This window comes from Podospora bellae-mahoneyi, chromosome 2, assembly GCF_035222275.1.
Source record: "Podospora bellae-mahoneyi strain CBS 112042 chromosome 2, whole genome shotgun sequence".
In the NCBI taxonomy this organism is placed as follows: Eukaryota; Fungi; Ascomycota; class Sordariomycetes; order Sordariales; family Podosporaceae; genus Podospora; species Podospora bellae-mahoneyi.
This window is the reverse complement of record NC_085881.1, coordinates 2,608,788-2,629,594: the sequence shown is the minus strand read 5'-3', so window position 1 is coordinate 2,629,594 and position 20,807 is coordinate 2,608,788. Positions and strand designations below refer to the sequence as shown.

Below are 20,807 nucleotides of genomic sequence, written 5' to 3'. Positions count from 1 at the left end.
GAACGAGCGGCCTTCCAACACCCGAACCCATAACAGTTCCAGCTTTCCACATAAAAAAAACATCAAGACACTGATGACAATGCGAATGGGAATGAAATTTTCTTCCTCATGGCTCGACAGAATCAAGCGCACAATGAAAAAAAAGGTGTGGAAAACATCAAAAATTACAGCCATGACGATCCCGTAGGACAATCAATGACGAAGAACTCCTCGATGTGCAATGAAGGCTCTTCGCCATACCTCTAGGAATTCTTGATCTCCCGGAGGCCAGCCAAGGTAAGTATGAAGAAAAAAAAGAAGAAAAAGCAATCGAAAATATGAGAGGGGAGCGGGCAATATATACTGGAGGGTGGAGGGTCTGTGCACGCTTGCAAATTTGAGAGCAGGTGCAAATTGTCTGTGCGCTGTCGGTGGGGCACAGAAGGAGCGCGGTGAGTGGAAGGTGACCAAGGTGAGTGGGGGAACAACCCCTCCATCAGAAATTAAGCGGTGACGCCCGGCAGTAAACCCGTCCCGCATTTTGAGTCATCCCAGCCAAGTGCGGCCCCTCCAGGCCGGACTGGGGGCGTTGGATGAGTCGAGTTAGGCCTGTGTTGTCTGAATGTTCACGAACCTAGCCGCCTTGGAGTTTTAGAAAGACAACCGTTCCGGCGCAGAAGGCTTTTTACGTCGTTTCCAATTCCGCTCCGCTTGATCGGTTCGACGACAGAAAGGAAAAAGAAATTGATTGGCATTTTCTCCAATATGCCTACCATCAACGTCGACAAGTACCGGCTCTTTGAAGAGCTCGGCGAGCAGTAAGATTGCGCACTGCTTACCCCACCATGACCAGGAGGAGATTGACCGATTGTTGTTCTTGGGAAACAGGTTCACCGAGGAGAGCTTCCAGCAGCTTTGTTTCGACTTTGGCATTGAGCTCGACAAGGACACCGAGAATGACCCCTCGCGCCCCAAGGATCAGAAGCCCGAGTTGGCGATCGAGATTCCCGCCAACCGTTATGATATGTTGTGCTTCGAGGGTATGACGCCCCCCTTTTTGGTTGGAGGCTTAGGGAGGAGATTTGGAAAAGGGGAAAAGACATGCTGAGAGGAACTATTCAGGAATTGCGATGCACTTAAACATCTTCCGCGGGAAACACGGGACACCAAACTGGAAGCTGGCCGACATCCCAGAGGACAAGATGCAGACCCTCACCATCACCAAGGAAACAGAGCAGGTCCGCCCCTATGCTGCCGGCGCGATCCTTCGCAACATCAAGTTCACCCAGGACTCCTACGACTCCTTCATCAGCCTGCAGGACAAGCTCCACCAAAACCTTGCGAGACAACGAACACTGGTTGCGTACGTGTGGTGGCTCCGACTTCGGCATCGAGGCTGGCTTTGCGCAGAAGGAATAGAATGCTGACGGTTGGGATGTAGCATCGGTACCCACGATCTCGACACAATCCAGGGCCCCTTCACCTACGAGGCCCTCCCACCCAAGGACATCAACTTTGTCCCCCTGAACCAGACCAAGAAGATCAACGGTGAGGAGCTCATGAGCTTCTACGAGACCGACAGACATCTCGGTCGTTACCTCCACATCCTTCGCGACAAGCCCGTCTACCCGGTTATCCTTGACGCGAACAGAGAGATCTGCTCTCTTCCCCCCATCATCAACAGCGAGCGCTCCAAGATTACCCTCGATACCAAGAATGTCTTCATCGACATGACTGCAACCGATCAGACCAAGCTGGATATTGTCTGCAACATCATGGTCGCCATGTTCTCTCAGTACTGCGCCGAGCCCTTCACAATCGAGCCTGTCAAGGTGATTTCCGAGCACAACGGCACCACCCGGGTAACGCCAAGCTTGGCTGCCCGCACTATGGATGTCGAGGTTGACTACCTGAACCAGGTTACTGGCCTGAGCGAGTCCCCCGCGTCTATCTGCAAGTTGTTGAGCAAGATGGCGTACAAGGCTGAACCATCTTCGGATCCCAAGTTTGTGAAGGTTACTGTGCCACCAACCCGTGCCGATGTTTTGCACCCCTGCGATGTGGTAAGCTGTTCTCGTTTTCTCAAGGTTCGGTATGGGATATTGACAATTTGGTGTAGATGGAAGATGTTGCCATCGCCTACGGTTTCAACAGCCTCCCCCGCTCATCACCAAACAGGTCTGTAACCATCGGCAAGCCTCTCATGATCAACAAGCTCAGCGATATCGTCCGTACCGAATGCGCCATGGCCGGCTGGGTTGAGGTCATGCCTCTCATTCTCTGCTCGCACGAGGAGAACTTCGAGTGGCTTAACCGTGTCGATGATGGCAAAACCGCCGTCAAGCTCGCCAACCCAAGAACCGTCGAGTATCAAGTCGCGCGGACATCCCTCCTCCCAGGTCTCCTCAAGACGCTCAGCGAAAACAAAGCGATGAAGCTGCCTCTCCAGATCATCGAGTCGGCGGATGTCGTCTTCAAGGATGAGTCCCTTGAGCGCAAGGCGAGAAACGAGAGGCGGTGGGCGGCTGCTTACTATGGCAAGACGAGCGGTTTCGAAATCGTACACGGCTTGCTGGACCGCGTCATGACGATGCTGAAGGTTGCCTTTGTAACGCATGAGGAGGGCCTAGAGGGCAAGAGCATCGACTATGCGGTCAAGGAGAACCCAAGCAAGGCCGATGGGTATTTCATCCAGGAGATTGACGAGCCAACCTTCTTCAAGGGGAGGGCGGCTGCGATTTATGTGAGGTTGGGCGGTGAGCTGAAGAGGATTGGCGAGTTGGGTGTGTTGCACCCGACGGTGTTGGAGAAGTTTGATCTGAGATACCCGGTGAGCACTTTGGAGATTAACCTTGAGGTGTTCCTTTGAGGATGAGAGGGAGGGGGTATAAGGTTTAGAGATCAAAGGTCTGTCGATCTATTGTGGGCAAAAATAAAATCAAGTAGGGAATAGAAGAAATCCATTGAATTCTGGGAGTAGCCGCCATGAGCCTTGTATCCTCCTCACATGCAATTATTATAGTTTGAAGTTCGAGAGGTTTGCTCTTGCCATTGTTGTCTCAGGGGCTCCTTCCTTCAAGGGGGGTTGGTGATATGGTCCGAGCGTCTGCACTCAAGCAACACCACCCCTGCAGCAAAATCCAAGTCGCGACTGCTCAGCAGTGCCAAGGCGCAATGCGCGTTGCCTGAACTTGAGCTCTCTCACTTTTATTTTTGGGAGAATTGACCATCATCATCCAACATTAATTTCTTTTTTCTCGGTTGGACAAGGCAAGCAAGGCATTGAGCATACCTTTGTTGATTGTTATCTTTCCGCTTGCTTGGGGTTTTTTTTTTATCTCTTTCATTTGAGGTTTCTTCTTATGATGGGTATGGGGTTATGAAAGTACAGTGTTTAATTGCTTTTTTCATGAGAGGCTTCTTCATTCCACTGGATTTGTGTTCGGTCTCCGAGTCAACCAGCCGCAAGCAGAGAGAGGGGAGGTTTTCACCATGACACTGTCTGACTTTGTCCGTGGACTATTCGGTGGTATGTCCCCCCCATTCCCCTTTTTATCGTGTGGACTAACACACCTCTTTAGAACCCCCAATCGCCTCACCATCACATCCTCCACAATCCCATCCCCAAACCGCCAACCCCTACGCCAACATCGCCCAGGGCTCTGGGTGGACCCCCCGTCGTCGACGATCAACAAGGAGGTTCCTCCCCAGGCCCCTGAGGAGAGCGATCCGCTTCCTCAAGTCAAACTGGCTGTCTTTTCCCCTTTTTGCCATTGTCTGCTTTTTGCTCGGGGCGGCGGTGCTGCCGTATGATTCCACGCTGAGGTTGGGGGTGAGGTGGAACTGGAAGAGACTGGTGACCGGGGGAAGGCCAAGTGAGGAGTGGGTTTTGAGGGAGAGGCCAGAGTACGAGGTTGATTGGGGGAGGGATGTGGGGGTTGTGTTGAAGACGGGGTATGGGACTCGGGGGAGGGTTCCGGCTTGGTTTGAGAGTGTTAGGGGGTGGGGGGAGGTGGTTGTGATTGCCGATTATGAGGGGGAGATGGTTTTGGGTGATGGGGGGGAGAGGGTGGTCAAGGTGTATGATATGGTGGAGAGGGGGTTGGAGAATCCGATTTTGGGGGGTTTGTTGGGGCATAAGAGGGTGGGGAAGTATGAGAGGTTGACTGCTGCTGTTGGGGCGAAGGATGAGGAGCTGGCGGGGGGGTTGTCAAAGGAGTTTGGGTGGGAGTTGGACGCGTTGAAGTTTATACCTGGGCTGGAGTTTGCGTATCAGAGGTGGCCGGACAAGAAGTGGTATTTGCTGGTGGATGATGATACTTTTCTGGTGGAGACGAGTGTGAAGAGGTTTTTGGGACATTTTGATCCGGAGGAGAAGCACTATCTTGGTAATGCCGTGGGTGACTTTCGGGCGAGGTTTGCGCATGGGGGGTCGGCGGTTATCTTGTCGCAGGCGGCGATGAGGGCGTTGGTGAAGGAGAATCCGAAGGCGCTCAAGACGAGTTATTTGGAGAGCTTGGATGAGGTTTGGGGGGATCGGTTGTTGGCGAAGGCGCTGATTAGGGTGGGAATTTATTTGGATGAGAGGTATGCGTATTTGTTCAATGGGGAGCCGCCGAGGAGGAGTAAAATCAGAGGGGACAGGATGTGTTCTCCTATCTTAAGCTTTCACACGTTGCCTCAGCCGGAGATGATGAGGGACGTTGGGGAGCATTTTAGGAATGTGACGGAGCCGGTGTTTTGGTTGGATTTGTGGAAGATTTATGGGGTTCCTGCTCCTTGGAGGTGGGATCCTGAAATGACGAAGAAGACGATCAAGGATCCGAAGCAGAGGGAGGAGATGTCGAGGATTGTGCTGCGGGATGTCAAGAGTGAGTGGGAGTGCTTGGCCGAGTACAACCGGCGGTTTCGCGCTAGTACCGGGACCGGTTGGGCTTGGGGGAAGCCAGAGCCGGATGTGTGTGTTATTTTCCGGTCTGCGCCGCCGTTTGAGTCAGAGGTGGATGCTTGGACTTTAGACTGGGATTATGTTGGGCCGGTGGATGAGGCTGTTTACACGCATGAGAATGTTGCGTCGGCGCAGGATTGCATGGAGAAGTGCACGGAAAAGGCTTTCAAGAAGTGTATCGCTTGGACGTGGGAGTCATCCACGGGGAGGTGTCATGTCAGTCCGTGGATGATAGTGGGGGAAGAAGTGAAGGAGCAGGATAAGGTGTCGGGGTTTAATATTAGAAGGGTGAGGAAGCTGGAGAGGGAGTGTCCTACGTTTGATGGGTATGAAAGTAGGAGGGATTGATCACCAAACGAAGGATTACGAAAGCATAGAGTGGATGTGGAGTTGGAGTTGAGCTCAAGTGCTAGGCATAGCGATATTAAGTTGAGGCTGTATTGATAAGGTGAGATTGGACTCATTGGCCGCTGTTAGTTGGATGATGCTGACTGGTGTACAGCGATAGGGGCTGGTGGCATCACAGCCAGCGATTATACATCGTCAAATTAGACACTGAGACAGCAACACGGGAAGGATGCTCAGTGAGGCTTAAACCACCGGAGGGATTTGGGGAACTTTTCGGATAGATTAGAACATGACCATAGAGCTAATAATTGCAATAGCAGTCACCGCAACCTGTCAATTCTTTGTCCGGGCTAATGCCAAGACAAGCCCGGACACATGTCTGTCATTTGTCATTCTCAGGGCCGATCGTGATTCAGCGCCAGCCGAAGGGTGCTGCTGTGCTGCTCGTACAGTGCGCAAGCGCGCGTGGTGCAGGTTGCACAAACGATGTCCCCCATGTGTGTGGAAGGGGAGGAGGTACATGCGGTGCGAGCAATACACAGCCGCAGCCACGCAAACGGTCTTGCGTTTTTGTTCGTGGATCTGGGTGCCTGCCTTGAAAGTGTTGGAAGTTCGGGTTCGGGAATCCCGGGTGCTTCCAGCCCTCCCTTATCGGTAATAAGGGAGGTGCATGTCTCGGGAGCGGCAGGAACTCGGGAAGGGAGAGAGGCTGAACTTTAAACTTGGCCTGGGCTCGGGGGTTCTGTCTCTCCCTTTTTACTTTGACGTCGGATTTTGGGCGGGAAATTTAGGGCGGGGGTTTGCCTGGGAAGTTTTTGGGACTGACATCACTTTTTGTTTCGCTGCCTTTTTCTCCTTTTGGCAACATTGTTTTTGTTGTTGATGCAGAGAGAGCCATTTTGGATGTGACGCATTGATTTCGTGTGGGTATCTGCTTTTGGTGTTTGCTGCTTGCTATCCTTACATATATTACTTTTTTGCCCCCCCCGCGACGAGCCAGCCGACCGACCGAGCACAGTGGACGGGGAAAGACAAAAGATGCGAATCTCGATCAAGATATCCGTCATCCTTTGGGCGGTGGTGTTGTTGACTGGAACGGTGTACATTCTCGCGCGGTTGGTGGCGTTTGTGGGCCTCTTTTTCCAGCATGCCGGGATTCAGCTACGGCAGGCGGATGCGCTTGAGGCGTATAACCAGGATGGACATGGGTTGTTGGGGGGGGGAGGGAAGAGGGTTCAGCATATTCCAAAGATCGTGCATCAGGTTTTTCACAATTGGAAGGAACCGGGGAATGATAGTTTACCGGGGGATTGGGAGGGGGTTAGGGGAGGCTGTGTGGAGAGGCATCCGGGGTGGGAGTTTAAGGTAGGTTTGTGTGGTGGTACAGGTGGGGGTTGTGTAAATGACGGGGATGGGAATGCTGACTTTGGGTGGTGATGATAGTTGTGGACCGAACGAACCTCGAGAGAATTTATCGAAAGGGAATACCCTTGGTTTTTGAGGACGTATGATGGGTATCGGTACAAGGTGCAGAGGGTGGATGCCGTGAGGTACTTTTTGCTGTATCATCATGGGGGAATATACATGGATCTGGACAATGTCAGTGGTTTTCCCCATCCTTCAGCTGGACAAGATACTTATAATACTCTGCAACAGGGCTGCAAAACGGACTTGACACCTCTACTATACTATCCGTTTTGGATCACCGACGGCGGCCGCGGAGCTCTCTCGAACAACATCCTTGCGTCGAAGCCTCGTCACCCGTTCTGGAACCTCGTTACAATGTCACTGATGGAGTACGACTGGAATTATCTCTTTCCTTACATCACCATCAGTTTTGCGAGTGGGCAGTGGTTCGAAACGGCTGTGTGGGAAAAGTACCACTCGTTGCTGCCGAAGCCTGGGGCAGATCCCGAGATGGAACACAGAGGTTACCGGTTGATCATGGACGACAGGCCGGAGGCGGACGAGTGGATCTTTTTTACCCAGGAAAGAGGTGGGACTTGGGTGAACTGGGATAACAAGATGTTCTTGGCTATTGGTGAGCATCTGTTCTTGCTGTTTGCGTCCCTCGTGGGGTTAGCAGCGGCGGTGTTTTGGGGAGGCTCGAGATGTTTGAGGAGATACAACAGAGCTGGATATACGAGACTGAAGAACAGGAATGTCGTCGGGAGCTCTGTTTGAGTTGTGGAGTCGAGATTGCCGGCATGGTGGGGGCGGGATCGACCGTTGGCAGCAAGGGTGCGGATGAAGCAACCGGTTCTGATTCGAGCCCCGAGTCTGGGGATGCGGCACTGATCTGTGCCAAGACCTTGGACCAGTTGGACACCATGATGCGATTTGAGGGAACATATTGTACACACTTTGGTAGGGCGTTTGGAGTTGGGATGGTGTTTTTGCTGAGACTGGGGCTTCTGGGTCGGTAGGTTGATGAGATTAGCATTGATTCTACCAAATGCATTCTGTCGTCACCATGATACTTCTGTCAGGGTACTATCCTAGCCTGCAGCCAGACTCCTGAGCGTGACACGTACGATGGCGTAGCTTCGAGGTTGCTTATCTTGCTCCAGAAGCCGACCCTCAGGCGCCAATCTTCCTTGGAAAGTCTGCATGCTCTGTCAACCGACAGGGGAGAAACAGTCGGAAGTCTGAGGTATTGCTGCTCCACAACTACGTTTAGAGACCCGGTGATTCATTTGTAAGAAGATATACTGGCTATTTGGAAGGCCTGTTAGTAATTATAATGCCTGTTAATCATTCTTGCAGACATACATGGTTACTTTCTGTGAGAACGGCGGCCGCCCATCCCTGTGTCCAAGACGTCCCCTCTCTCACCGTCTTCCATAGGTCTGGTGACATTCTTCCCATTCCGGCCATCAGACCCCGGTGATAATGGCACGCTGCCAAACGCCCCCACAGACAATTGTGGAAAGTGTCCTTGAAGATTCTCTTCTCGCAACTTGTTTCTCTGCTCCCGTCGCTTGCTCACCCACCTCTGAAAAGACCCCTATCAAGCTAAAGTAGCGGCTCTCGACCCCAACTACAGTCGCTTGCTCCCAAACGAAATACAATGTTGGGACGAGTCTCTTGGTCGATTATGGCCCATTTTGCGTTTTAGGCCTGCTTTCCAGCAAAGATACGTGAACAGGTCTTGCTGGGCGGTTCCTTGCATTCGATATCAATGAGATCTTGGACATTGTCATGGTGATTTGTTTGACCGATGCCGACGCCTGATCTACGATGTTGGTTTTGATGATGTGGCTGATGTCACGAGAAAGACAGGGAGGCAGCGAGGTGTTTGAATTCGAAACCTGAGGACCTCAACCTCATAATGGTTGATATTCTATTCTTGAAATCCCCAACAAGAAAACCGGCCTGGGAAGAGATGACAGCGCAGTTTTTCGAGTTAGTCGGGTGCTAGCTGAATTAGCTTCAAGATAGGGTGATTTTGGCTTCTCATTGCAGCCCAGTTTCTCTCTCGCGATAGGAGTAGCATCATCACCACCAGCATGCATTTTACACCGGGCACGCATTCCACCAATGATAATTATGTCTCTCCACTTGAACGCGCACATATCCAACGCTCCATGAAGCGCTGTCGGATGTTTTACTTGCAAGCTAGAGATGATGGCCAGTTTTGTTTTGGACAACGAAGCCGAAACGGGGCAGTGGTGGGTAGACCTGCGTCCGAGAGGGTGTGCTGCTCGGGCAAACATGGCGCGATTCCACAGCTCTCACAATGGGAACTCCTTCAAAACTCAGAGTCACACATGAACCTCAGGGCCGGCCCTTCCAACTTCTCAAGTCGCCCACAGTGAGGGCATCATATCAACATCATCGCCATAGTCAACAACAACATCGACATGAATGAAAATCTTGAAAAGAAAGAGACTGTCAGCAGGACAAGAAAAATCAAAAACTAGAAGATTCGAGACAATAGAGGAGAATCGTTGTAGTCGATGTGGGCCTCTGTGGTGGATAGTAGCATCGGAGTGACGGGACGGTGGCGGTCGTGGAGGAGCCCGCGCCGGGAAGCCGCGCGTGAACTTGGCCATCTGATCTGAAATTCCTGCTGCCGAGCCTCTCGCGAGATGTGAAGCTCGAGCCTTTGCAAGCCAAGTGCAAGTTAAGCTGGAACAGATGATGGCGTTATGCACTACCAGAGTGAAGCCTTCTTGCCCCCTTTTTCAGACGAAGTCTTGGCTAAAGCGTTTAAGCGGCCGAGAACAGTGGCGGCAGGCACTATCGGCGACGATCTCCATGCGAACCGCAGAAGCTGGGGGAAGCTGTTTCGCCTTGTTCGTCCTCCAATTTGGTTGGAAGCAGGCCATCTTATACTTTTCCCATTGCCTTCCCCACGCCGTCAATGCAAAATGCCGTCCACCACGTTGTCTGCTGGGAGCGCTACTCTTTAGCCGAAACTGTCAACCACGAGCTCTCCCGTTCCCGTGCTGCGACTCGGTATTGAGCCCGTCGAACTAAAGCGACCTCGATATTGCGAGAACCTTGGAGTCGGGTTCAGCGCAGGCTGAGGGCATCCCCGACCTGTCTCTGGCGAGGTCGCTTGTGTCGACCTGGATTATCCGCTCCACTGCCAGGCTTGCCAACTTTTTGCCTGAATTCAGACTGCAACTCTACACCTCTCGGATGTCACCGAATTCATCCGTCCATGACCGTCCAATACCACCTCCCTACGGCGCGCTAAGTTGAAACGCCGTTACATTTTCCCCACAAACCAAGTGGGACCACCCCCCTGTTCCCCTGGATCGCTCGTCTTTCCCAAGACGGCACGGAAGAGCCTCTCCACGATCCAAGTAATCCTAATCCGGTTTGGTGCCTCAGAGCGTTGAACTCTCTGCCAGGAACCAGCATCGAGCTCTTGTCAGCCTTCGCCAATCACATCGTTTCTTGATCCCTCTTGAGGCTCTCTTCCCCGGGCTCCAAGGCGGGAAGGCAGTCCGATATCTCCTTCAGTCGACCTCGGATTCCAAGCAGCTTTGTCTTGTCACCGGCCTCCCTGCCGCCGTCTCCCCCATTTTGGTGGCGTCAACATGTGCAAACAGGGCACCCCAAATTGGACCAGACTCTTGGGAAGCTCGCTACCTGACCGCATGCTCCCCAGGTTGGGGTGCATGGTGCCTTGAGCCTCCATCACCACGGCCTCGCCTACCCCACACTGCCCTTGGTTGGTCGCCCCTTGTCATTCAACATCATTGCCGATGATCGATTCGGCCCCGGGATGCCCTCCTTCATGCTCCGCTAGCACCGCGCCCAGACCTCCTCCATGAACACCCAGAACGCCTTTGGTCCACCTCACTGGACGTGATATGTCGTGAATGCTGCGGTAACATGGACCGAGATGCCCAAAGCCATCGAGTATAAAGATCGCCGTTGCTGTCACCCTTGGTTCTGGTTCTTCATCCGTCGATCAGCACTCCCAGCCATCACCAGCCCACGGTCAAACATCCTCACCTATTCATTTCAGAGTGAGACTCAGCACACACATCTCTTCACCATGTCTAACAAGGCCGCTACCCTTCTCGCCGCCCTCTCGGGTGCTGCCCTCGTTGCCGCCCACGGCCACGTCTCCCACATCATCGTGAACGGTGTCTACTACCAGAACTATGACCCGACAACCCACTTCTACCAGCCCAACCCCCCTACCGTGATCGGCTGGTCTGCTCTTCAGCAGGACAACGGCTTCGTCGAGCCCAACAACTTCGGCACCACCGACATCATCTGCCACAAGTCTGCTGCTCCTGGCGGCGGCTCTGCCACTGTCAACGCCGGTGACAAGATCTCCATCGTCTGGACCCCCGAGTGGCCCGAGTCCCACGTCGGCCCCGTCATCGACTACCTCGCCAACTGCAACGGCCCCTGCGAGACCGTCGACAAGACCTCCCTCCGCTGGTTCAAGATCGGCGGTGCCGGCTACAACCCCAACACCCGCACGTGGGCCGCCGACGACCTCCGTGCCAACGGCAACAGCTGGCTCGTCCAGATCCCCGCCGACCTCAAGGCCGGCAACTACGTCCTCCGCCACGAGATCATCGCCCTCCACGGCGGCTCTTCCCCCAACGGCGCCCAGGCCTATCCCCAGTGCCTGAACCTCCGCATCGTCGGCAACGGCAACAACTCCCCCGCCGGTGTCGCTGGCACCTCCCTCTACCGCGCTAACGACGCCGGCATCCTCTTCAACCCCTTCGTCGCCAGCCCCAACTACCCCGTCCCCGGCCCTGCCCTCATCGCCGGCGCCGTCAGCTCCATCCCCCAGAGCAAGTCCACCGCCACCCGCACCGCCTCTGCCACCCTCCCCGGCGCTCCCGTCGTCACCCCCACCGCCGCCCCCGTCGTCACCACCTCCTCCGCCCCTGTCGTCCAGCCCCCCACCACTACCCTCGTCACTGTCACCTCCGCCCCTGCCACCTCTGCCGCTCCCGCTCCTACCGGCGGTGCTGGTGTTGCTCCCAAGTGGGGACAGTGCGGTGGCAACGGCTGGACTGGCCCTACCGTCTGCGCTTCCGGCTCTACTTGCACTGTTCTCAACCCTTACTACAGCCAGTGCATCTGAGTTTCTCTCTTTGAGAATTCTTGGAAGGGGGGGAGATGTAAGAAAAATTTGGGAGGAAAAGAAGGGTTTTTTTTTCTTTTTTTTTGGCATGGCATAGCATAGCATTGCGTTTTGGGGGGTGGGGGGGGGGGGGATAAATCATCAGCATCAGTTTGGATGGGATGGGATTTGAGGAGGATTCAGTTGTATATACTTTTTGTTTTAGAGTTTTGGCTCTACCTTATTCCGGGAAAGAATGGAAATGTGTTTATAAACCTACTTACAAAGGGATTGGTGGTTGTGATTTGTGAATTGTCCACTGCTGCTATTGTTAAAGGTTTTAAATTCTCCTTTGGCGGCGGAAGTATATGTTTTTTTCCCGTTAGTCATCCAAAGTCCTGGAGAGACGAGGGTTGTTAGATAGGTAAAGATGAGACAGGCATGCCAGGTACTTTGTGGACTCTGAATGACTACAGCCACACCCTGCAGGTGAGGAGGTGTACGAATCTATCTTCACGAGAACAAAATACCCGAACAATGACCCAAGATCTGCCCGAATCCCGTTCTAGTGAAAAGGTATACTAGCGGTACAGGAACATCTCCTTCCCTTCCGCCCATCAAGATATATGATAACATCAACAGGGCTGAGTCCCCCGCCTCCCTGGGTATCTACCAACATCTCCACCATGCAGGTCATCTGTCGGGGAACGTAACACAAGTCAACCATCATCCCTGCGAAGCTTCAAATTCGCTGCTTTACACCGTCCGGCCGTGCACAGAAAAGCAGAGACAGTGATGAAAGCATCCAGAGGCGCAAAAGATGGTCAACAGACCCCTCTGTTAATCCCCTGAGGCTTTCTCGGCGATCCCGTAATATATATCCAAAGCCGTCCTACTATACTCACTGGTCTGTGGGCTCTCTTGTCAGGACTACCAGTCTCTTCTTCAGGGTCCTCATCATCCCAAGTGGAAGGTCTTGCTTCCTTGTTCGTTAATAGGCCCCGGTCAAGCCGATATCGACCGACCCCCGTGACTGAACAACATGTGCGGGTGGGGGGAAAGGATCCTGGCATGATGCAGTTACCTGTCATCTATAAGGTGAACTTGATAGGTAGCTTCGCCCCATCCATCCCAGCGTTAAAATACCCTCCACCCTGTTAAGGGTCCGGTAAAGTTGCATTGTTGAGCTTCGTTGTGTCAGCCAGGGCGGTGGGAGTGCGTCAGTAATTGTCGGTAAGACGAGGTAGGTTAGTAAGTGACTGGTCAGATAAAATCATCAAGAATTCCCGGTTGGGCAGCAGCCAAGTTGGTTGAACCACATCCAGCAGGACCCCTTCTTACAGGTTGGCTGGCGGGAGAGGTAGGCATGCGGTCAGCAAAGCCCTCCATCTTCTGACCAGCATATCCGAAGCCCGACCCGGGAGTAATCGGAGTTACTTCCGCTTCTGATGACATATCAAAATAAGGCAGACTTCCCAAAGAATACAGCGCCTGCAGCAGATGGTGATCCAGACTGGCAGCTGAGTTCCCTTTTCGTTGTTATTGTTGGGGGGGGGGGGCGTTGTAAGAATAGTGTTGCATCTGGGTGATCCTATACAGTGACCCAACATCTCATGTGTACACAAAAGCAAACGACAGGATCATTGGAAAAAATACTTCAAATGTGATTCAGCCCTCCCGCTAACTTCACACCAACCCACCATGCTGCCCATCCCATGTCCAACACAAAAAAAAACCAAAAAGAAATAAAATATCGTCAAAGTCGTAAGAGTAGAGTTTTTACACACAAATCATGGACCAGTATGGAAACAAAAGCCCAATGATACCAACAAAGGTATCAACATTGCCAGCATGATCAACAAACAAAACAAATAAAAAGGTATCTAGACCACCTCCCAACTTTCCCCTAGGCTTCCCCCGGTCTTGGAGATAATAAGCCATGTATATGTAAAATTCCGCCATATATCAAGGTAAAAAGACAGCTAAACCAAAAAGATTATTTTGTCTTATCCACCAAAAATATTCCCCGCGAGCTCCATCCTTGTATCCCAAGAAAAAAGATCACCATTCTACCTGGGGGCCCATCCCAAAAGCGCCAAAAGATGAGCCTCCTGCCCCGCCATTTATCTGGTTCCCAAACATATCCCAGTCCAATGCACTAGCATCCAGGTACCCCAGGAATGAATCCAGATTGTTGTCCGGGATGCCTGTGTGTGCCCCCACTGCCAACGCCGCCGGTGTGTAAGGATCTGGTGGTGTAGGCTCCGATTTGTAGTCATCGTTTGGCATCGATGTCCTTAGCCTGTCCACGTAGAACGGTGTCTCTGGCCTGTGGCCTGTCCTTTGCGTGAGTGTTTCTTCTCTCTTCCTCCACGCCTTCAAGATAAACACTGCAAGCGCGGCATGGAGTTTGTTGTTGGTGTCGAATAGCTCAGGGTGGAACGTGTAAACCACCTCGACCTGTCTCCAAGCCCGTTCGACTAGTACACCTTCTGTGCGGTGGCAGAGTTGGCCGGCCATGTACATGAAGATATCGATCTGGAAGTGTGCGAGGGAAAACCACATAAAGCCTTTGTCCTTGGTGGAGATGTAGTTTGCTTCGTTGTGCTCTAATGTGCCGATGGCGATTTTGAAGGTGTTGTCTTTGAGTGTGCGGACCTCTCCGCCCCATTCTGGCTGGTGTTTGGCTGGGGTGATGAGTTCCATGATCTTATCGATGATGTGCGTCCGCATGTTGACGGCCATTTGGTGAACTGGGCCGGCGAGAGGATCGCAATACTTGTCGAGAATGCTGAGGAGGTTGTTGCCCAAGGTTTCTACCGTCCGCCGGTACTCGATCATTTCTTGTTCAGGAGGGCCTCCTCCATCACGTTCGGATACAAAGTCGCTTTGTGAGGTTAGCAAGAACATAGTATCGAAGCCCGGAGTTTCCACCAGGAATTTAGCAAAGGCGTATATTAGTAAGCAGAAAATCATCTCTGTTGGCCCTTCGCGGTCCTGGAATGGCTCTGTCGCTGATGGGAAGATGTCGGCGTCGTTGAGATTCTTGGGCGGTTTTGTGTCCCAGTTTCGTGGAAGGAGCGAATGGCTGAGGCCGGAGAAGATGGCATATTTGGAATCGACCATGATGATCTGCCACCATAACCGACGGCGCATTTCAGATTCGAATGGGGGGAGACCAAGAGTTTCGCCATCACGATGCATTCCCATTTTTTGGGCGATACGAATAACTACGCCGTTGAGAATCCACGCGGCATGGCGATTGTATCGACCTTGTAGAGAGATCTGTGCGCCGTGTTAGCAGCCGGAGCGCCTTCAAGACGATGCTGATGGACATACCAGGTAGATCACAAGGGCCTGCAAAATGGTCAAATCGTGGGTCTTAAGGAAGCCCAGCCTGAGCAAGGCCAACCGCACACCCGACGAGAACCTTTGAAGCGCTTCCTCTCTCGAGTAACCCAGCAGATTCTGACATTCATCTGCGTCTAGCGCGACAACAGCCATGAGAAAAATAGAGAAGAGAAGCGCTTCGACATTCTTCGGCAATGACTGCGACCCGCCGACCGCCTCGGCCAAGTACGGTTGCAAAGTCGGGACGTGTATAATCTTTGTCAGTGGGTTGACCCTGTCGAGATATATCTGCCACAGACGTATCACATGGGCGGCATCTGGCCAGAGTGTCTCGATTTTAATGTTGGGGGAGCCATCGCCAAGGAGGAGATCTGAGTTCTCATCAGGCGCAGTATCAGACGTGCTATCATCGTGGTCATCCGAGTCGACTATTTGCCTCATTGCTCGAAGCTGTATGGGACGCATCCTATGTGAGTGCATGTTTCTTCAACTGCGATACACAGGCGACAAGAATAACCCACCTCATCATAAACAGAGCTCAGCATTGGGTTGTCTATGAACCGCATGCTCCCTTCATCCCTAACCAGCTGGCCGGCTGGCTGCCATTTGAGATAGCTCTCATCGAAGGCAGGCTGTTGCGATGCTCTTGGCGTCGTCACACTGCCCTCGGGCTTCTCGGTCGCATACTCTTTGAGCAACTCTTCACAGCGAGCCAGCCTCTCCTGGAGGTCCTGGTTTGGTCGTCTTCGCTTGCGCGCAGGGGCGGGAGTGGATGGTGTACACTTGACATTGGCCTTGGTGCAGTTGGAGCATGGAAAATTTCTATCGCATTTGATCTTTCGGTGTTGGCATAGAACGCAGGCAAGAATGCGCGTGGGCTTGTTCGAGGGTGGCGGCGCGACGGAGGGGTTCGATACGGGGGCCGAAGTGGTTGAGCTTGGGGTGGATGAGGATGCCATGGCGACGGAAGAAAACAAGCCGTGGCACAACCTTTGCCTTTGCGCGCGTCGGAGAGAGCAGGAGAAACAAGACCAACAACGAAAGAGTCAGAAGAGGCGAATTGGGACTAATCAGCTAGCATGATGCTACGCTGAGTCTATTTTTCTCGAATCCGTATTCTTTCGAACCTAGTAGCTACCGCAAGGAGTGAGTAACATGGAACCTCGTCGGAACCTCAAGAACAAGGTCGAGGGCGAGGGCGTGTGGCGGGCGTTAAGAATAGAGGGGCAAAAGAGGTATGGGTATGGTGGGGGTTTAGTAGGTGCTGTACCGTGGGCGCGGTGTGTAGATGGCGGGAGAGATCTTCAACTCCACTCCCAGACCGTTTTCGTTTTCGAAAGAAGCTCTCCCTGAATAATAACACCCTGGATGCCTAAGCTCAGTCAGCGACACTGTGTGTGACCTGTGCCACCCACCTCGGCGTATAAGTACCCACGGTTAAAGTTTGAAGTGACGCTGCAGGAGCGGGGATATCTGATGTTTATTGGGAGATGCTCGTAAGTATCGAGTGAGGTGAGTTGAATCAGGCAGAGTCATCCAAAGTTTCTTCATAGAGGATGCCCAAAGAGCTCCTTGTGTACCGCCGGAATCTTTCCTGCCCTCGCTTTGGTCGACAGGGGCCAGGGGGACAGCCAGCACTCCGAGTGGAGATATCTTCAATTGGATTTTTCAGGACTGTGTCGATTTGGTCTTCTCTGGTCCACTGGCACCTCGCAAACACTGCGAAATGTGGCCGGGAAAGTGTGCGTGCCGGCTACGTAATGCAACTGGTGGAGTCTGGGCGACTTCTGTGCATCTCTTTGTTTGTCGGACATCGGTGTTGGTGTGTCCCCGATAGGAAATAGGACGGCTTTGTCAGCCTCTTATTAGCGCATAGCCGCTGTGATTGGGCCACGAATTCCCCGATTGGGCTGATTGGAGCGCTGCTAACCTTGTCCCCTTGATCGATAAGATTCTGAATACGCGGATCTTGGGACGGGAGCTCAAGATGCGAGGAATGCGAACACGAGCACGCCCGGGGTGGCCTAAATAAGCTCCCATAACCGTATCTACCAAGCATCTGCATCTTCCCTAAGCTCTGTGTTTCCTTCGGCTGTAACCGCAAGTTTGTTTACTTTAACCTCAACTTCGTGAGGCTCAACAAGTCTGCACACATGGAGATCACAGGCCACCCACAGTGTTGGATATGGAACTGTCAAGTTGGCCCCTTTTCCAGCTCTTACCTTACCAGCGCCTCTTGCCGTAACTCGAAACAATCATTCGACGACGACGGAAAACTCGGAAATTATCTACACATACCGCATACATATACCATAGTCGCCGCCTCACAGCTCATTTCTGGAGGCCTCTGGCGATACACAGGTCTGCGGAAGGTGTGCGATGTTGCCGGTACGGTTCCGTCGCATGTCCGGGCAGGATTTGCTCCGACATACAAACTGTCCGGAGCCCGCACTCCCCGTCCTGCGAATAAGAAGTACGGAGCACGGCACAGTATCCCGGGATCACATGCTTTTGAAGTTATGAAAGGTCCCGGCTGTGGGCTGGTTTATTGTGCGAATTGTGGCTTATAATGAAACCATGTACATCAATATGGCTCACCAGGGGTATCGACGCCCAAATTCCTCAGTGTTTTAGATGGTGCTGAGGTCATAGACGAGGTGGGTTCGGTATCATGGCACCGCGTTACTCCGTAAAGATGCCAAGGGCACGGTGAGCCCTCTGCCGGCGGGCACGTGAGCAGTCCGGTGAACGGTGAGGGCGAACGGCAATCTGGGGTTCAAACAACAGGGGTCTTTTGCCGGCCGGTGGCCACTCCCCACTAAAATTTCATGTCGCCCACCCACTCGAATTGGAGACATTTGCAATCGTCCCCTCCGATCCCGCAATCCACTCTCCATTTGTCTTGATATCGTGGTGTGTTTTTTGGAATTGGCGAGATTGTTGCTCTCTCAAGACAATCATGTTTGCGCCTGTGGTATGTCGCAATAAAAAACACCTCGTTTGGGACTCAATGGCTAACCATCCACCAGAGAAGAAGTCTAGCTCTGGCCGCAAGCCGGGGTGGCCGTCAGGTCCTCCTGTCAGCGAGGAGTCAGAGACCATTGTCGATTCCTCGAGTGCGCACCGCCGCCTATTCCACAACACCACGCCTTCATCAAGAAGCCTTCCACTCCCAGCTCGAGAACGCTGCCCCTCTTCCCTCCGCCAAGTCTGCCACCCAAACACCACAAACATTGACCGAAAAGATCGTCCAGAGATACTCGGTGGGCCTTGCGCCAGGCAAGACGGTCAAGTCTGGCGACTATGTGACCCTCGCACCACACCACTGCATGACGCACGACAACTCATGGCCAGTCGCCATGAAGTTCATGTCCATCGGCGCCTCCAAGATTCATGACAACAGGCAGGTCGTTATGACGCTGGATCACGACGTCCAGAACAAGAGCGAGGCCAACTTGAAAAAGTATCGTCAGATCGAGGAGTTTGCTGGCAAGCACGGCGTTGACTTTTACCCTGCTGGTCGGGGTATTGGTCACCAGATCATGGTGGAGGAGGGCTATGCGTGGCCAGGAACCGTCACTGTTGCCTCAGACTCCCACAGCAACATGTATGGTGGTGTGGGCTGCCTGGGTACACCCATGGTGCGCACCGATGCTGCCAGCATCTGGGCTACAGGGCGAACCTGGTGGCAGATTCCCCCAATTGCCAAGGTTACCCTCACTGGCATTCTCCCACCTGGAGTAACTGGCAAGGATGTGATCGTCGCTCTTTGCGGTCTGTTCAACAATGACGACGTTCTCAACCACGCCATCGAGTTTACCGGCTCTGAGGAGACCATGCGTAGCCTTTCCATCGATGACCGTCTGGCTATCGCCAACATGACCACCGAGTGGGGTGCTCTCAGTGGACTGTTCCCTATCGACTCTGTCTTGCAGCAATGGCTCAGAGCCAAGGCGACGACGGCGGCCATGTTCAACCCCGAGGCCGCCAAGGGCAAGTTCACACACGAGAAGATTGACGATTTGATCAACAACCAGCTTAGAGCCGACCCTGGTGCCACCTATGCCAAGTCACTCTATCTCAACCTGTCTACTCTCTCGCCATTTGTTGCTGGCCCCAACTCCGTCAAGGTTGCTACCCCACTTAAGGACCTCGAGGCCCAGGATATCAAGCTGAACAAGGCCTACCTTGTTTCTTGCACCAACTCCCGTGCCTCTGATATCGCCGCCGCCGCTAATGTGTTCAGGGAAGTCGCCAAGGACGGCGTTATTCCCAAGGTTGCTGAGGGTGTCAAGTTCTACATTGCTGCTGCTTCTACGCTGGAGCAAGCGGCTGCTGAGGAGGCGGGTGACTGGCAGGTGCTCCTTGCCGCTGGTGCCGAGCCCCTCCCCTCTGGCTGTGGCCCTTGTATTGGTCTCGGAACTGGTCTGCTCGAGCCCGGTGAGGTCGGTATCAGCGCCAGCAACCGCAACTTCAAGGGCAGAATGGGTTCCACCGATGCCAAGGCCTATCTTGCCAGCCCCGAAGTCGTTGCTGCCAGCGCCCTCAAGGGCAAGATTGCTGGTCCAGGCTGGTACCAGAAGCCAGAGGGTGTCGAGAAGGTCATCATTGGCGAGGGTAACGGAGATGTGGTGCAGGACAAGGCCATGAGCATTGAGGAGGCTCTCGACAAGCTGATCGCTCAGGCCGACAGCATGATTGCCAGTGCTGAGAAGGAGTTCTCTGGTGACGAGGCTGCTGCTGCTGAGTCCGCTGCCGAGGACGAGACCCTCACCGAGATCCTCCCTGGCTTCCCTGAGAAGATCGAGGGCGAGATTGTCTTTTGCGACGCCGACAACATCAACACTGATGGTATCTACCCCGGCAAGTACACCTATCAAGACAACGTCACCACCGAAAAGATGGCCGAGGTCTGCATGGAGAACTACGACAAGGAGTTTGGCCAGGTGGCCAAGGAGGGTGATATCCTTGTTTCTGGTTTCAACTTTGGTTGTGGTAGCTCGCGTGAGCAGGCTGCTACTGCTATCCTGGCCAAGAAGATTCCGCTTGTGGTCTCAGGCAGCTTTGGTAACATTTTTAGCAGGAACAGCATCAACAATGCGCTGATGGGCGTTGAGGTACCGAGGCTGGTGCAGAGGTTGAGGGAGACTTTCAAGGCTGATGGTGAGGGTAACAAGGTGCTTACCCGGAGGACGGGCTGGAAGTTGGTGTGGGATGTGAGGAGGAGCAAGGTCACTGTCACCGAGGGTGAGGGTGGCCAGCAGTGGAGCCAGAAGGTGGGTGAGCTCCCACCAAATGTGCAGGAGATCATTGCGAGGGGAGGGTTGGAGAAGTGGGTTAAGAGCCAGATTGAGGCTTGAGATACCTGGTCTTGTAAAGAAGACTGGGTTTGGTTTTTGGTTGTATATAGCATGCATGTATGGCCCTCTTCTTTGCAGGTGATACCATTGTTTCTGCGTTGGTGGGTGGGCTTTTGGAGGATTTTTCTTTTGCTTGGTTACACAAAATTTATGGTATATGAAAATTGGGGGTTCATGAGCAGACAGACGATGGAATGGAAAACTGAGATTTTTGATGAACAATATGTTTGAGTTTTTATTGTAAGCAGGGCCGTTGCCCTCTGTGTTTTGT

At 53.1% G+C, this 20,807-nt stretch overlaps 6 protein-coding genes across 6 annotated transcripts; 5 read left to right on the top strand and 1 right to left on the bottom strand.

Moving 5' to 3' along the window:
* Nucleotides 1-744: 744 nt before the first annotated feature.
* FRS1 (phenylalanine--tRNA ligase subunit beta) lies at nt 745-2,848 on the top strand (the record flags this gene model as incomplete). Its single annotated transcript, XM_062876392.1, has 5 exons — nt 745-797; nt 868-1,019; nt 1,102-1,342; nt 1,421-2,042; nt 2,099-2,848. The coding sequence occupies 5 exons, from the start codon at nt 745-747 to the stop codon at nt 2,846-2,848; spliced, it is 1,818 nt and encodes a 605-aa protein (XP_062734984.1).
* Nucleotides 2,849-3,471: 623 nt separating this feature from the next.
* On the top strand, nt 3,472-5,678 carry QC761_206550 (uncharacterized protein; the record flags this gene model as incomplete). Its single annotated transcript, XM_062876391.1, has 3 exons — nt 3,472-3,508; nt 3,561-5,261; nt 5,430-5,678. The coding sequence occupies 3 exons, from the start codon at nt 3,472-3,474 to the stop codon at nt 5,477-5,479; spliced, it is 1,788 nt and encodes a 595-aa protein (XP_062734983.1). The 3' UTR covers nt 5,480-5,678.
* Nucleotides 5,679-5,859: 181 nt separating this feature from the next.
* Nucleotides 5,860-7,750, top strand: QC761_206540 (uncharacterized protein). Its single transcript, XM_062876390.1, has 3 exons — nt 5,860-6,640; nt 6,719-6,874; nt 6,932-7,750. The coding sequence occupies exons 1-3, from the start codon at nt 6,314-6,316 to the stop codon at nt 7,457-7,459; spliced, it is 1,011 nt and encodes a 336-aa protein (XP_062734982.1). The 5' UTR covers nt 5,860-6,313; the 3' UTR covers nt 7,460-7,750.
* Nucleotides 7,751-10,790: 3,040 nt separating this feature from the next.
* Nucleotides 10,791-11,846, top strand: CEL61A (glycoside hydrolase 61; the record flags this gene model as incomplete). The annotated part of the gene is made up of 1 exon (XM_062876389.1): nt 10,791-11,846. One exon carries the CDS (start codon nt 10,791-10,793, stop codon nt 11,844-11,846), a length of 1,056 nt encoding a protein of 351 aa, XP_062734981.1.
* Nucleotides 11,847-13,669: 1,823 nt separating this feature from the next.
* QC761_206520 (uncharacterized protein) lies at nt 13,670-16,871 on the bottom strand. The gene is made up of 4 exons (XM_062876388.1): nt 16,612-16,871; nt 15,698-16,548; nt 15,165-15,626; nt 13,670-15,110 (listed from the first exon to the last, which is right to left on the bottom strand). Exons 2-4 carry the CDS (start codon nt 16,133-16,135, stop codon nt 13,887-13,889), a joined length of 2,124 nt encoding a protein of 707 aa, XP_062734980.1. The 5' UTR covers nt 16,136-16,548; nt 16,612-16,871; the 3' UTR covers nt 13,670-13,886.
* A 302-nt stretch (nt 16,872-17,173) lies between these two features.
* Nucleotides 17,174-20,758, top strand: LYS4 (mitochondrial Homoaconitase). Its single transcript, XM_062876387.1, has 2 exons — nt 17,174-18,150; nt 18,206-20,758. Exons 1-2 carry the CDS (start codon nt 18,136-18,138, stop codon nt 20,534-20,536), a joined length of 2,346 nt encoding a protein of 781 aa, XP_062734979.1. The 5' UTR covers nt 17,174-18,135; the 3' UTR covers nt 20,537-20,758.
* The last annotated feature ends 49 nt before the right edge of the window (nt 20,759-20,807 follow it).